The sequence below is a fragment of the Chaetodon auriga genome, chromosome 4 (assembly GCF_051107435.1).
Source record: "Chaetodon auriga isolate fChaAug3 chromosome 4, fChaAug3.hap1, whole genome shotgun sequence".
In the NCBI taxonomy this organism is placed as follows: domain Eukaryota; kingdom Metazoa; phylum Chordata; class Actinopteri; order Chaetodontiformes; family Chaetodontidae; genus Chaetodon; species Chaetodon auriga.
The window spans coordinates 7,985,349-8,000,415 of record NC_135077.1 but is presented as its reverse complement, the minus strand read 5'-3'; the positions used below and the strand labels follow the sequence as shown (position 1 = coordinate 8,000,415).

Sequence of the window (15,067 nt, the reverse complement as noted above, 5' to 3'; positions counted from 1 at the left end):
CAAATCCACTCAGCTGGAATTAAACTCACTGGGACCTTACAGATTGTACTGCTCCACTTTAATCACACATAACACACACACACACACACACACACACCTGCAGATGGAAAGACCAGGGCAGGGATGGAAAGATGTGATAGATAGGAACGGGTGGAGGCTGGGGAGTGCCCACGTCATAGGAAGTAGGTATAGATATTACTGTCATACACGCACACACACACGCACACGCACACACAGCAAACAAAGTATAAACACACACACACACACACACACACACACACACACACACACACACACAAACCGTTATCACTGGAAGCAGGTGCCGGTGTGTCAGAGACATAGAGGAAAAGCATCAGCAGAGCAGACTGTAGTGATTCTGGATACGCAGCAATGACACACACATCACTGGCCGGTTGGTGGCAGTTGTTACACTTTTGCTGGTATACAGTGAATCCTGAGTCTCACATGTTCAGGAACTAACATTTATTTTGTGATCCAGTAACTTTAGTTTGTGTACTTTCTATCAACATCTATATCAGTTTGACATTTCCTACATTTCCCAGGATGCCTTTTGACAACCCAGAGAACAATTGTAAGGCTAATGCTTTCAGTCGATGGTGAGGGCATAAGTGTACAAATGCTAAAAGCTAGCCAAGCTGTTTACAAACATCAAGTAGTGTCAAGCATTATGTAACATGTGCTGTGGTTACATTTGTGTACTGAGTCAGATAGACTGGCTTCATTGACCTCTCCGTGATTAATTTATGACTGTTTGGTTTCTGTTCATCAGTGTAAAATGCAACTCTGTCTCCTAGAAATTACATTTACACAGTACTAATATTTTTCCCAATTAAAACATGATTTCTGCCTGGTTTATGTTTTTTGTTTCCTTACTCAATAGTTCTTAAGTTATTTCTTTAGCCGAAGGCTACAATCACAGGCCTCACTGCTTGCATACTTTCACCTTTGAAACACACGCACAGCTGCAGACACAAGCATTCAATTGTCTACGGGAATGTTTTTGAGTTTCCAAGCGAGCGTACTTCCTTAGACAACAAAGGCCGGTTTGCCAGCCAACGGGAAATGCTCAGTAGATGCTGGTGGTTGTTTTGCCTGTAAATAAATTAAGTTTTTCATGAGGTTCTGGCGGCGAACAATGCCTACAAAGGTAGGGAAGAAGGAAATAATGCACCCAAACACTGACTGGCACTCTTGCAACTACTTCAGTGTTGTGGAGTGAAAGTCCGGGGACTTTCCCAATGTTTTCCCAACATTTAGTTTTTTGCATATTTTCTTGCATCCGTATTAGTGCACTCAGTAAATGTGTAGCTCGTCATTTTATGCCTGACCAAAGGTGAACTACGACACACAGCCACTGTGACTGGATGACTTCTCCACAGTGACCATGACATGAAAAACCTTCAGTCTCCCCCATTACCTCTGCATTCATACAACCCAGACATTTTGTTCTTTTATGCAGCAAAGCTTGATGTACACATCCATACTAAGAGCATTTCAGGATTTATTCTGCAGGACTCTGAAGTTGATGATCCATTGGCTGACTCACCACCCAAGGATTAAAGTGATATTTATTGCCTCCTCAAAGTAACATTAACACCCTCAGAGAAGCTACATATCCAGTGCTGCCCTCTTGCTTATTTATCTTCTGGCTTCCTTCCTAATTCTCTTCCGTGACCCACTGTGCTCAGCGGAAGTGAAGATGGATAACAGTATAGTGACATATATGTATATTTATAGACACTAAAATGAGTTAGAGAGCAAAGTCGCAGCTTTAGAGGCATTGTTACATATAATGCTGAGGATGTGTTAGAATAATGCAGAGCAGGCAGACATGTGTGTGTTCACACTCTCAACTTGATTAATTACTGAGGCTGTTGTCAAGTTGCATTTCTGCCCAGATTTTCCACATCCTGCTGAAACAGGATGAGGCCACGTGAACCAATTTAGCACAAAAACACCACGTCTGTAGCTTTCCAGGGACACAAAATAAGCAATTATATACAGAAGTGTATCTGAAAGGGTTTGATGACGTTGTTGATTGAGCCCAACGATAACTCACATCTGGCTGGTGTCATACTAAACTTTCCTACACTGTCGACAAATGCCATGAAAAAACAAACCATGCGTGAGTTCATCACTCTCACCTCACTACTTGTCGTCTAAAGTAATCTGTTGAAACAAGAATTACCCGTCAATTGGCATTTCAAGACACTTTTATTTTCTGTAAGCCTTCCCTCAACAGGAATTGAGCTCAGTGCTGTCAGCAGTGTGTCAGTTTTGTAACAAATTGGAGTTGCAAAAGGCCAAGTAGCCTTCTTGACAAGCCAAAACAGGAAATGACACACTATTTTGTGCGATGATGTTTTACTTCTTCACCACATTTCTGTTAGATCTCTGCTGGAAATAAATTCCTCCTTTCTGTGTAAAGGGCAGGGATAAAGCACACAGCATACTCAGTGCTCTGGGTTTATGAGCGGTTGTGACAGGAGGCAGTACACTGAGCAGTTTCCAGATACGGCTGCATGTGAGTGTGAAGCAAGTGAAGTGAGTTGTCATCTGTTATGGTAAATTTCACAGATCTGCATGTGCAATTTGTGTTATTTTAAGAGATGTGATAAATGGGGCTCTTCTATGAAACTCCTCTTCGGTAGCCAGCATCTTGTCAACATGAAATGTTGTCTGCATTGTGGAACATCTGGACACGAATGGCAAAAATGGGGCAAAAAAAAAAAAAAAAAAAAAACTCAGACATGTTTGTTGTTCTTTATAGCTTGCACGTCACAGAGCAGCATGACAACACCTCGAGCTCCACAGTGAATTCCCACAGCACTCCTACCTCTGCATTACAACCAGGACAAGCCAAATTTATCACCACCTGAGGCCTAGGCTATTTTTATGCAGTGGAAATTTCACTGCAGACCCCACAGTGACTTTTTCTTTGGAACAATAACTGGGGGCAAAGAAAGGGTGAACTACCTTCTGTTTAATCCACCTCACACACACACACACAGAGAGAGAGAGAGAGAGAGAGAGAGAGAGAGAGAGAGACACACACGCACACACACACAGAGTCATGTTTCCATCACTTTCAGGGTCATTGCATAGACTTACGTTCATTTCCTGGAGACCATGACCATAACTGCAGCTTGCCTAACCCCTCACCCTAACCTTAACCCAAGTGTTCAACCTAAAACCTAATGATTTACATTATATGGACTTGTCCTTATAAGGAAGGCGAGTCCCTACAATGTGACTGTTTAAACAGATTTATGTCCCCACAACATGAGCAATATACATCCACAGACGCGCAAACACACATACACATAAACACACACTCTGTCTCTGTTTCTCTCCCTCCTGGACTGTCTTGCCCAAGAATTTGTCTTTCCTCGAAGAGTCATGACATGACGGTGAGCAGTGGGTGGAAATGGGGGGAGATGAGTCAAGCCTTTGAAGCGTGCGTTTGTGTTTGTGTGTGTGTGTGTGTGTGTGTGTGTGTGTGTGTGTGTGTGTGTGTGTGTTCAGCATGTGTCATCTGGGCCATCATATCATGACTTGAACAGGAATACCAAACATTCCTGTTTCATACTGAACTTGGCAGCCATTGGCTGACGGGTGCTTTGGATGTGATGTGATTTGAATGTGTGGTTACTCACAACGCTGACATTTGATGTTGCTGTCTCTGATCAGACACTGCATGAACAAGAACTGGCATGCCATCAGCAATCCCTGAAATACTTTCTGATTGACTTTATTGAGAATCCCATCAGGGTTACTAATCTTTCTTTGCTGACTTGTTACAAAGTTTATTTGCTCAACATTCTGCTTGTTTTTTCTACACTAATTCTGTGACTGCTGCTTTTGTCTGCCTCGTACAGGTGTTGCCAGATTGGATGTTTTTTTGCCTAGTTGAGCTACTTTGTATTCATGTGGGTGTTTAAAATTGTTTGGGGCAGGTCGTGACAATGTGGGCTTCTTTTTCTTATTGGGCGTTTTCCACCGAAAGAAAAGTTAGGCTATAAATCTGCCCCTCCTCTCACCTGAGGGGGATGATTGAGATTGACGGGGCGCTTTGGTGTTTGGTGGGCTCAGCTTGACCTGCACAGACTGATATCTGATGACCATCAAAACCAAAGGGTTTTTTTTCCCAGTGATAATTTAATTCCATGAAACACTAAAATACCATAAATATAAAGGTAAAGCAAAATATATGAAGTAAATGTATAACCTTAAAATGCCAAAGATTTACATTTCAAGAGCTGAATAACTCAAACATATTTAAATACGTAAAATACCACAAATAATTTAAAAAATTTAAAAAAAAAAAAAAATATGACCTTAAAACTAAATGTACCTTCAAGTTCCAGTGGGCTTACCATTCAAGACAAACAGCCTCAATGTTCTTCTTTTCAGACTTTGAAGCTGAACTTTTATAAGTGAACTCACTGTGGCATTTACTGTCTGTTAGCAGCAGCAGTCCTTAGTAGAACGTGTCTTTACTCTGAGAGTACACGTCATAATTTCCCCTTTTTTTTATCAGTAATGGCCACACTGACTTTCATGTCATGGGACTTTAGTGCTGTGGGGGACATTGCCAGAAATGACTGCTGCTTCTACAATAACTGCAACTGTTGATTGCAGTTGTCCACTGAAACTCCTTCTTTGAGTCATTTTTGGGACCAGAAAGGCATTCCAGCCTGCTGTACTCAGTGGTCAGCTGAGGTGAGATGAGTAATATGGGCCTTCTTAGGAAACAGCATCATCATCTGGAGGCTCTGTCAGCAAACCAGGAAGCACCTGTGCAGCTGAGGGGGGAGGTGGGGTGAGGGGGTGAGGGAGGGCACATGTCCCAGCAAAGGCGACCTATTGTGTTTTGGTGCTTTTTATAAGTCGCATGGAAAAAGGGACATTCTGGACAGGAAGTGACTTGACGCATTCACATACCACGCTAATGCAGTCTGGCCAACTGTTATTGTCTGTGTACATAAAAAGTCTTGCGGCAGAAGTTACATTCGCCACAAAAACAGACACATTACGCTGGCTTCAAACTATTCTGTCAGCGAATAATGTAAACAAGCAACATGCAGAGGAAATCTCTTCTTTTATGCAAGACTTCAGCATAAAATAATCCACATAACCGGTTTAACACCTTCAACTGGATACATGGACATTTTGAGTTTATTATTAGTTTATTAGTGTTTTGTATTTTTTAACTATTTTTGATTGCAAACAAGATAAATGAAGATAGTGTGATTTGATATCAAAATACAAGAAAGTTCCAATGAAGCTCAATAGCAGGAAATATTTACGACAGCAGGAACGATCCAGATGACATCAGTGACCTTTAAAATGACCTCACAGAGGCTAATGAAGTTGACCTCAGTTGACAATGAGTATCACATCACACGTCATTTGAAACCATGTCTTTTCTAGAGAAAATGAAATTGTTCAGCAGTCATACTGAAATGCTGGGGAAGTTTTTAAGAAGCTTCTGTAGTTGGTTATTGGTAACTGCAAGCTGCTTGTCACTCACACATTTAATGATATTTTCTCCCTTTATGACTGTAACTAAGGGTTATTTTCATTATTGATAAGCGTACCAGTTATTTTCTCTGTCTATAGAGCATCAGCAAATAGCAAAAAAGCTCCCAGAGCCCATAGTGACATCTGAAAATGTCTTGTTTTATGCAACCAACACTCCAAAACCCCAAAAATTTCGGACTGACAAAAACAGAAAATGTCCACATTTGAGAAGCTGGAAGTGTTTTTCCATTTTTGCTTTAAACACTGCCATCCAAATGGTTATTATCTGTTGATCAGCTCGATTAATCAACAAATTATTTCTGCTCCACTCTAGCTCAGCTGGAGTCTTGTGAGTCAGAGTCTTGAGTATTTTTTTATCTTTTATCTTGTCTTTATTCATATGTGATGTCTTTGACCTGTTACACTTGAAGACCTCACCACACAGATGACACACTCTGTGAAAATACTCTGTTAGACACAGTCACAGTCGATACAACAGAGTCCTAATAGCTGACCGGCTGACTACAGGACTCTGTGCAAGCAGGATTGTGGCTGGCTTAAAAAGTGCCAGCCTGCTTCCTAAATATATTAGCGATACTACAGAGCCACTGATACATTGAAGCAATCCTGTTAGAGATGTGTATGAACTCAAACAAATGATGTGACATGGAGAGAGGAAGGAGAGGGAGGGGTGGAAAGAGACCAGAGGAGAGAAAAGGGGAGAGGAAGAAAAAGAGGGAAACAGAAATGAAGCCAATTGAATACACATCTTGTTTATCTGGCTCATCTGGGTGTACTGTTGTTATTTACAGCTGACACTAACATACCCCATAATGAAATGAGAGCTCGGAAATGGATGGTGGGCCTCCCCACTCATCAGCCATGATGTCACAAGCCCAGATTAGACTGGACCATATGGCACGCTGCCTGCTGTCCTGCTAATCCTCAGCCGCCATCCAGGCATGTCTCCACCCAGCCCCGACCAACCCATCCAATTCATCTTAAATCTGTCCCTCTATCTATCTATCTATCTATCTATCTATCACACATTCATTTGACTGCCTCTTTTTAGGAATCCATTGTTTTGTTTATTACTGGGTTTTTTTTTTTGGGGGGGGGGGGTGTCAGGGTTTTATTTTGTCTGCTGTCTGTCCATCTGTGTCTGTTACAGGAGCTGTCACTGCGTCTGTCCCACTGTCTGTCCATTTGTCACATTGCTCTGTCTCTCTCTCTGTTTTGATCCTGTTATCAATTCCCACGCATCCATGCAGCAGACGCAACATGATGTAACACATATTTGTTGGACTCATTCGACCAAAGAGGCTTTCAGAGCCATGTTGTTTACATTATGCATAGGCTGCAGCTGCTGGCCGTGGTTTCATATTTACCATACAGACTTGAGAGTGGAATTGATATATTCATATAAAACCAGGAAAAGGGTAATAAGAATATTTCCTGCAGTGTCAAACTATTGCCAAAGATATGATTCTCTCCAGATTGATGAGAATCACTTTTTGTGTGTTTTTGTGCTCTTTGGTTGAGAATCTATGAAATGAATAATAACATCTGTGGACACAATAATAGGACATGGTAGCATTGTTTTCCAAGCATGACAAGGTGTAAATTCACATTTCATGGTATCAGTTGGATTAGGGGCTACAGTTACACATTCAAATCCAAACACGCACATGCAATACAAAACTTGAACACAGTCCTGAGCTCCATGTCGGGATTGATTGCACGTCATGTGAGCGCATGCAGTGTGACGTTTAAACCTGTTAATTCATTTGAGGGATTAGGCTTACATGCTGAGGAATATAAAACAGGTTCACTGGGCTATACATGGGACCAGGCGGAAGTTAGAGGTTGCTCTTGTCAGCTGCTTGTTGTCCAGTTCCTGAGCTCTCCTTGTCAAGTCAATTTTATTTAAATAGCCCAGAATTCTAAATCACAATTTGTCTCAAGGGGTTTTGCGATCTGCAGTATACAACACCCTCTGTCCTTAGACCCTCGATAGGGATAAGGACTTTTCCCCTGAAAAAACATTTAATGGGGGAAAAAGGAAGAAACCTCATTATGAGGAACAGAAGAGGGATCCCTCTCCCAGGACGGACAGACATGCTGAGGTGTCACGTGCACAGCAAAAAACAATCACAATGTATACAAATTTTGATGGCAAATTTACACATAGATTGTGAGAGAGTGAAGAGTATTAAAGTTATTGAAGATTATTCATAAGCAGCCTTTACAAAAATAAAATGAATTACCTTTGGGGATTTATAGTCAAGTGAGTACAGTACCCACTGATGTGTTTGAGATATTATATGGCATTTTACGTTTACTACTCGAAACGTTATTTTTGGAAGACTTTCAGTATGCCATGTCATATTCTATGCAATATAACGGAAATATCCTTCTGTATGATACCCCATGAGTGTGTGCATTTAAGCCCATTTGTGTGTTCGTGTCTGGTGTGTTTGTGTGTGTCTTCTATAGTGTGTGACCATAACCAGCTTTTCGTATAAGGGCTGAAATGAGTTGATTAGTTGATTAATTGAATGGTTGACTAATAATCAATTAATTGTTTTTCTTTTTTTTTGAGCAAAATTGCCAATATTCAATAGATCCCTGCTTTGGATTTGCAGCTTTTCTCCATTTGATATCATTGAAAACTGGTTAACTCTGGGTTTTGGACCGTGAAAATGTGTGAAGGGCATTTTTCAAGATGTTCTCATATTTTGCAAATGAAACAAATAATAAATTACTGTCACTGAGTAATGCAAGCAATCATCACTGCTGCCCATATTTCATAAATTGGATGGCATTGTACGATATTTCTTGAATACCTACTTTTGGAAGGAGCTCTGTGCTTGTGTCTTGATCATTTATCTAATAGCCTAATATCTATACTGTGCTTTTTCATAAGGACGTTTGTAATCCTGCTTGTGATGTTTGTGAGCAAAAACGTTCAAAACGTTGCATCCTTTTTCCAGTTGATATGATGCACATTATTGTCAGCTGTAGTCATTTTTCTCAAGAAAAAAAAAAACAACCAAAAAAAACTATGGTTTTATGTCCACAAAATAATATTGGCTGAACACAAAGTACAGCATGGAACTGAGAGGATGGAGCTAGAGGACACACAGTGAGTAATCCTTGAATCCGGCGCTCTGCAGGAGCGGGGTTTATTTACCAGCACCGGGGGGCGGGGTCACAGCTCAGTCATAGATGTGGGCGGGGTTTTTTGTGGAGGTCACACCTCGCCGGTGTCCATATATGGTTCATGACGTCAGTCGCCGGAGGTTCATTCACATAAAACTGATCGGCCGGAATCCCCTTGGAGGACATGTAGGCACAGACGCGCGCGGGACTCCTCGTTCGCCCGTATCTTCCGTTTAGGAGTAATCCAGTTTTTTCTTTAGGCAATAATAACAACTCCTGGACGTCAAAATGAAGGTGTCCAGCATAGACTGCCGGCGTCTGAGGAAAATCATCAGGAAGGAGTGCGGCAGCTGCCTTATTGTGGATTGCCGACCTTATTTCTCATTCACGAACTCTAATATCAAAGGCTCTGTCAATGTCAATCTCAACTCCGTGGTGGTCCGGAGATCTCGAGGAGGGCCGGTGCCCCTGCAGTTTGTCATCCCGGATGAGAGAGCCCTGTTTCGGCTTCGGGAGGGCAGCATATCGGCTATCGTAGCTCTGGATGACCGGACGTCCCACTGGCAAAAGCTGAAAAAGGACAGTGTAGCACAAATAGTAATAAACACTCTCTCACATCTGGCGAGTGGGGCAAACATCTGTTTCCTGAAAGGTGAGATATTTGGGACTGTTTCAATCGAGAAAATGAAGATAGTCTACCAGTTTGTCGAGTTGTTAGCTCATAAAATAGCTTTTAAAAACGAAGTGAAAGACAGACAGCACGGCAATTCACTATTTCACATTTGAGAAAACTTTTTTTTATGAGATTGTCTTTTAATCAAACAGTCTTGTTTTGGGATTCAACTTCAGATAGTTTGTGGTTTCTGTCCCACAAACTTAACTTTTATGTGAATGGCACCTCCTTGATATGTATTCTACTAAACCAATCTTGTAGTTTAGTAGAATATTAAAATTGTATTATTCATAAATCTTCAGAAACTGCGCTCAGTGGGGTAGAAAGAAATGATTCTCCTCTTCGGCCCATGGTTTTAAGGAGTAATTCTTTTTTTTTTTTTTTTTAATCTTATATGACTTTTTCTAAAAAAAAAAAAATCAGATGCCGTTATGGCTAAGTCATCTTTCTCCCCCTACTCTTCTCGCCTGTCTTGAGAACATTTTTGTCTCACTTCTTTGAGGGACAAATGTCCTGCGTGCGTCAGCGATGAGTCGGTGCGGGAGAAGCGCAGCCAAATTGGTGGTGCACTGACTGTCATTAATGAACGAACATTAAATCTCCGCAGACCCATTTCTTTTAGCCAGACCTAAATAAGTCCATCGGGTTTGTGATGTGTGGAAACACATCCATTTCCGTCTGTCACCTCTGCGTCCTCAGGATGTTGCTCTAAAAGGATTACCGGTCCTTCAACTGCGGGCTCCTGTAATTAATTACGCGTTTATAATCAGGTTATAAGGGTTATAATCCGATGCTAAGGCTGTTTCATAAACGCTGCTATTTCACAAGATGTGTGTGTGTGTGTGTTTGTGTGTAGAGAGAGAATTATACTAAGCTTATTTATAACAGTATGTACTCATGGTGCTCCCCTTTTCTCAGGAGGATACGAGAACTTCCACTCTCAATACCCTGAACTTTGCACTGAGGTGAAAACCATCGACCAGAGTGGAACTGAAACCGAGAAAAGAGTCAGCAGCCACAGCGAGAAGCTTTCTCACCACAAACCAGATTACGATCAGGTATGGAACACCCTTAACAATAGACTGCAGTCCTTGCACTCTCCCAGGCATCCTTACACTGCTAGTATTTTATTTTTAACCTTATCAAAAAAAACAAAAAAAAAACACATCCAAGCCCATGCTGACATCAGAGAGACTCATATTTGGCATGAAAAAAAAATCTAAACATAGATATTCTCTGACCTTCACTGCTCCCCGGCCATCTCATATGTTGCTCACAAAAGGGGAGAAGCCACTCCATGATGCCCAGCTGACATCAAGACAACTCACAGAGAAGAACCCTCTTTCATCTCTGACCTTTCTTCTGTCTCCTCCTCTGCCCAAACAGAAAGCATGTGGCTGCTTCACATTAGAAACCGCACTCTATTGTGTCTGCAGCTGACATATTGTGGCTTATTTCACTTGGTTTAGAGAACAGAGGAAACGCATTCCTCCAGCTGCGTGCATCTGTGTGCAGCTTATTGGGCTGACAGGTGTCTGGGTGTTGTGGCTTGGGCCGACCAATGGTGCATTCTCTCAGGGGTGGGTTATGGGTATGTTAAAGCGGATGCATCAAGGTCAGGGGTCCAGTGTTTTGTCTTGTCACTGTGTTGTATATTCCAGTCCTTGTCAACATTAACTCACGTCTCCCCCTCCCCGTCTCTCCCTCTCAGGGTAAACCTGTAGAGATCCTGCCTTTCCTCTACCTCGGTAGTGCCTATCACGCCTCCAGACAGGACTATCTCAGTGACCTTCAAATCACGGCCTTGCTGAACGTGTCACGCAGGGACCTGCAGCCGGCCAAGGGCCACTATGACTACAAGTGGATCCCAGTGGAGGACAGCCACATGGCCGACATCAGCTCCCACTTCCAGGAGGCCATAGAGTTTATTGGTGAGTTGAAGGGAATGAACGCCAAGCCTAGCTCTCTGTTCTCTATTTTCTGATAGACGGGGTTGCGCTCAAGGGTTTGAAATCTAAAGTCACTGCAGGATGGGCAAGGGGAATAAATACACCACCACCAAGATAGAGTCTTTTCCTGGAATAACATCAACCTCAGCTTCTGTATATTTATAGTGCAACATCATCCCAAGGAGTCTTAAAAAACTCACCTAAACATAGACGTGTTTATGTTTGCATCTTCAAATAAGCCCCTTTGTCGGTGCCTCTCACCTGCTGTCATTCACAAATAGAGGGCTATAAGAAACCCAGCTGTAATCAGTTTAACTTGATGGCCTGCCTTCAATCCCTCACCAACATATACCAGCCAGCCTGCTTTTCATTCAGGATTTGCTCACTTCCCCCATCCCCTTCCGACCTCCCTCCCTTCCTCCCCCGTCTTAACTTGAAAAAGACGCTCCCATGCCGTCATCGCCTCCTAGGCCTAATCTCAGCGACTTACTCTGCCGGGTGTGGCCAGTCGGTGTGACAACTGGGTGAGCTGTCCGCGTTTAGTAATGGCTGGGTGGAGGAGGTTAGGGGGCTGACTGACACACACACACACACACATACACACACACTCAAACACAGTTGTTTACGATGGCTGGGTGGAGGATAAAAGCTAGCTGACTGACACACAATGAGAAAGCACAGTTTTTGGTTGCTCACAGGTGGGAATCATTGATGGACTTGAGGGCAGCAGGTAGGCTAATGTGCTACAGAGGAAGAGAGAGTATGTGGGAGAGGAGAGAGGTGCTGGATAATAGCAGCAGGAGCAAAAGATGTACACAATGTGCTGATGGCTATTTATAGCCAGGCATAACCAAGGACAAAGCTCACCCACCAGCAGCTTGGCTGACCAGCATTGGGTGGCTGCTATTATTTGTATTGTGCATTGTTTGGGGATGCAGCTTGCATGTAAGGTGTCTTTTGTGTAAGCCCGTGTATTATTACATAAGGCCGAAAATTGTTCCAGGGGCAGGTTTAGCCTACATTCAAAAAGGGCCTCCAAAATTCATTAACCATTCCAAGTGATTAGAAATGCGATGCACACAAATCCTCACCAAGCTGCAGCCGGTCCCCAAAACAAAAATCAATCACTGATCAGAAACCCCTCTGACCTGGTGGCTGATGTAGAGTCAAAGAGCAGATAATAAATACTATCGACTTCCCGGATGAAAGCAGCTGCTGAAGCGTGTGATAACATCTCCAGCCAGTGAGGGCGCATCACTCGAGGGTGGTCATTTAAACACCCACTGCCGCCATCACTCCTCTTCCCTCTCTTGTTGAATCCTCCTCTCCAGATGGGAAGTTTGTGATTCATTTATGCGATTTATCGAGGATCAGAGCTGTCACAAATCATCATCGTTCCCGATGCACTGGCTCTCGGGAGCAAACAGAAGTGGCCCTCAGTGTTTCTATCTAATAGAAAGAGAGAGGCACATGTGTAGGTGGAACTGAGCGTCTGTAGGTAGATCAAACTTTAATGAGACAGACAGAAAAGGAGACATGTAGGTGTTTGCAGTAGTTCTAAGAATTAACAAAATCTTGAAATGTGTCATGTGTGACACTGAAACAGATGACAGAAAGATTTTTGTGTGGGCATTTGAACCTACAGAAAAGTGTGTAGGAGTGCTGCAGCACTGAATTAGAGCACACGTCTCTGTATCACAGTGAACTCTGCAGTAGCAACCAAGCGCCTCCACAGCAGTGTAGGAGATAGAAAGTCTCATGTACAGCTGCGCTCCGTGACTCACACAAGCCTCACAAGTGTGTGCACAACTGAAACTGGTATAGGATGTGTGTTTATTTCTGTGTCCCTGCGAATGAGGTGCACCGATAAAGTTGATGTTCCTGTTTGTCCATGATATCCTGCTGCTGTGAGTGTGTGTGTGAGAGACAGAGAGAGAGAAAAAAATGTAGATGTGCTAGAAGTGTTTGCATTAATAAGTGAGTGGGAGAAAGGAGTAGGCAATGGTTACAGTTAGAATGTGATTTTCATTTATTATTATTCACTGTTTCAAAACCGCTGTTGATTCATCGTAACCTCTCCGCCTCATAACTTGACTTAAAGTTATAAATAAATTACAAACACACTCACAAACAAAACAAAACATGACCTGCATGTGATATGGCCTAAATCATTTTGTAATAATTAAACTGATTGTTTGATTTTGTGCAGCAGTTTTGCCAGTGATCACTGATTGTGTCTCACCACCGATCATTAACATTTGCTTGTCTACGTCTTCTCCTTCCAGATCACGTGAAGCAATCAGGGGGAAAGGTCCTGGTCCACTGCGAAGCAGGCATCTCACGCTCACCTACCATCTGCATGGCCTACATCATGAGGACGCAGCAGCTGCGGCTGGATGCGGCCTTCGATATCATCAAACAGCGTCGGGCAGTCATCTCCCCCAACTTCAGTTTCATGGGTCAGCTGCTGCAGTTTGAGTCAGAGGTCCTCTCCACAGCCCCGGCTCATGCCGCCACACCTGAGCCGGCCACACCCTGCGCCCCGGAGTCTGCATCCTTTTTTGCCAACGACTTTGCCACAACCTTCAACACCAAAAACTTTGAGCCATCTGTGTTCACCCTCCCTACCTCTTGCCTGCAGACCCCGGTCCACCACCAGTTCAAACTGAGCCCAATAACTGCACTGCCTTAAAATGAACTGTGACTGCTTGTAGTCTTACTTGAAAAAAAAAAAATGCTGTCTGTGTGCCTGGTGTTGAAACCAGCAGAGCAGATAGACTGGAGATCAGCAGAAACAGAAAAGAGTTGAGATCATAGTATTCAGCTCATGGGTCTGTGAAATCGATGGGCGACAGAAATCGATGCTGTTTTCCCGTCTTCTGAACTGCAGTGATCAAACTCAGCACAGTGATAAACTACAATATACATGCCTTAGGTTGATATTGTGATTTATTTGCCTATTCACAAATACAGTCAGGCATTCAAACCTAACTTATTTGAAAATTACAGTCTGTCTGATTTTTCTTTTCAATAATGTGGATGTTATGTGTTTAATAGATGTTTTCACCACAAAAATAAAGTTGTTATCATGCAATCATTGTAATGTTGTGTTTGTAGTGGCAGTTGATGGCTCTTTAACTGAAAAGGATTGCAAATAAACTTTTTCAAGTTAGTGCAGGCCTATTCCTGCAAAGCGTGAGACAGAGGAAAAAACAAGACCATGCATTGGTAGAGAATAAATGTGGAAGGACAGGCCACAACAACAGGAGGGGCAACAGTGACATCTGCAGTGACTGAGTTGGCCCTAATGAGCGGATTCAGATCAGCAGCTTTGCTTCCATTCATACTCAGATAGCGTATTTCTAGATTCTTGGTCAATGAAATGGTGTAATCCAGTACTACCAAAGCAAATTACGAGTGAAAACTGCTGCATTAGATTTAGGGGGGGGAAAGCCACAGATAACACATTTCAGTCGAAGTTCCCATTAGAAAGAGCAATGTTATGCTTATTAAATATATAGACTTACTTAAGCGTTTTCTTTTGTAATTCTCAATTAAATCAGCCTTCGCCGACTGACAAGATACAACTTCATCGGTCTTAGTTTGCACTTTGGTATTCGGTCTTTGGCGCCTAGAAGGCAGACATCGAGACCGTACCAAATGTAGAAAAAGGGGTGTAAAGAAATAGCAAACGTGTCAAACCTATTGTTTACGGACAAACATTTAGTGACTAAGATGT

At 42.6% G+C, this 15,067-nt stretch overlaps 1 protein-coding gene across 1 annotated transcript; it reads left to right on the top strand.

The window, feature by feature from the left end:
* Nucleotides 1–8,886: 8,886 nt before the first annotated feature.
* Nucleotides 8,887–14,422, top strand: dusp5 (dual specificity phosphatase 5). Its single transcript, XM_076729186.1, has 4 exons — nt 8,887–9,358; nt 10,298–10,437; nt 11,091–11,310; nt 13,614–14,422. The coding sequence occupies exons 1-4, from the start codon at nt 8,995–8,997 to the stop codon at nt 14,018–14,020; spliced, it is 1,131 nt and encodes a 376-aa protein (XP_076585301.1). The 5' UTR covers nt 8,887–8,994; the 3' UTR covers nt 14,021–14,422.
* Nucleotides 14,423–15,067: the final 645 nt, after the last annotated feature.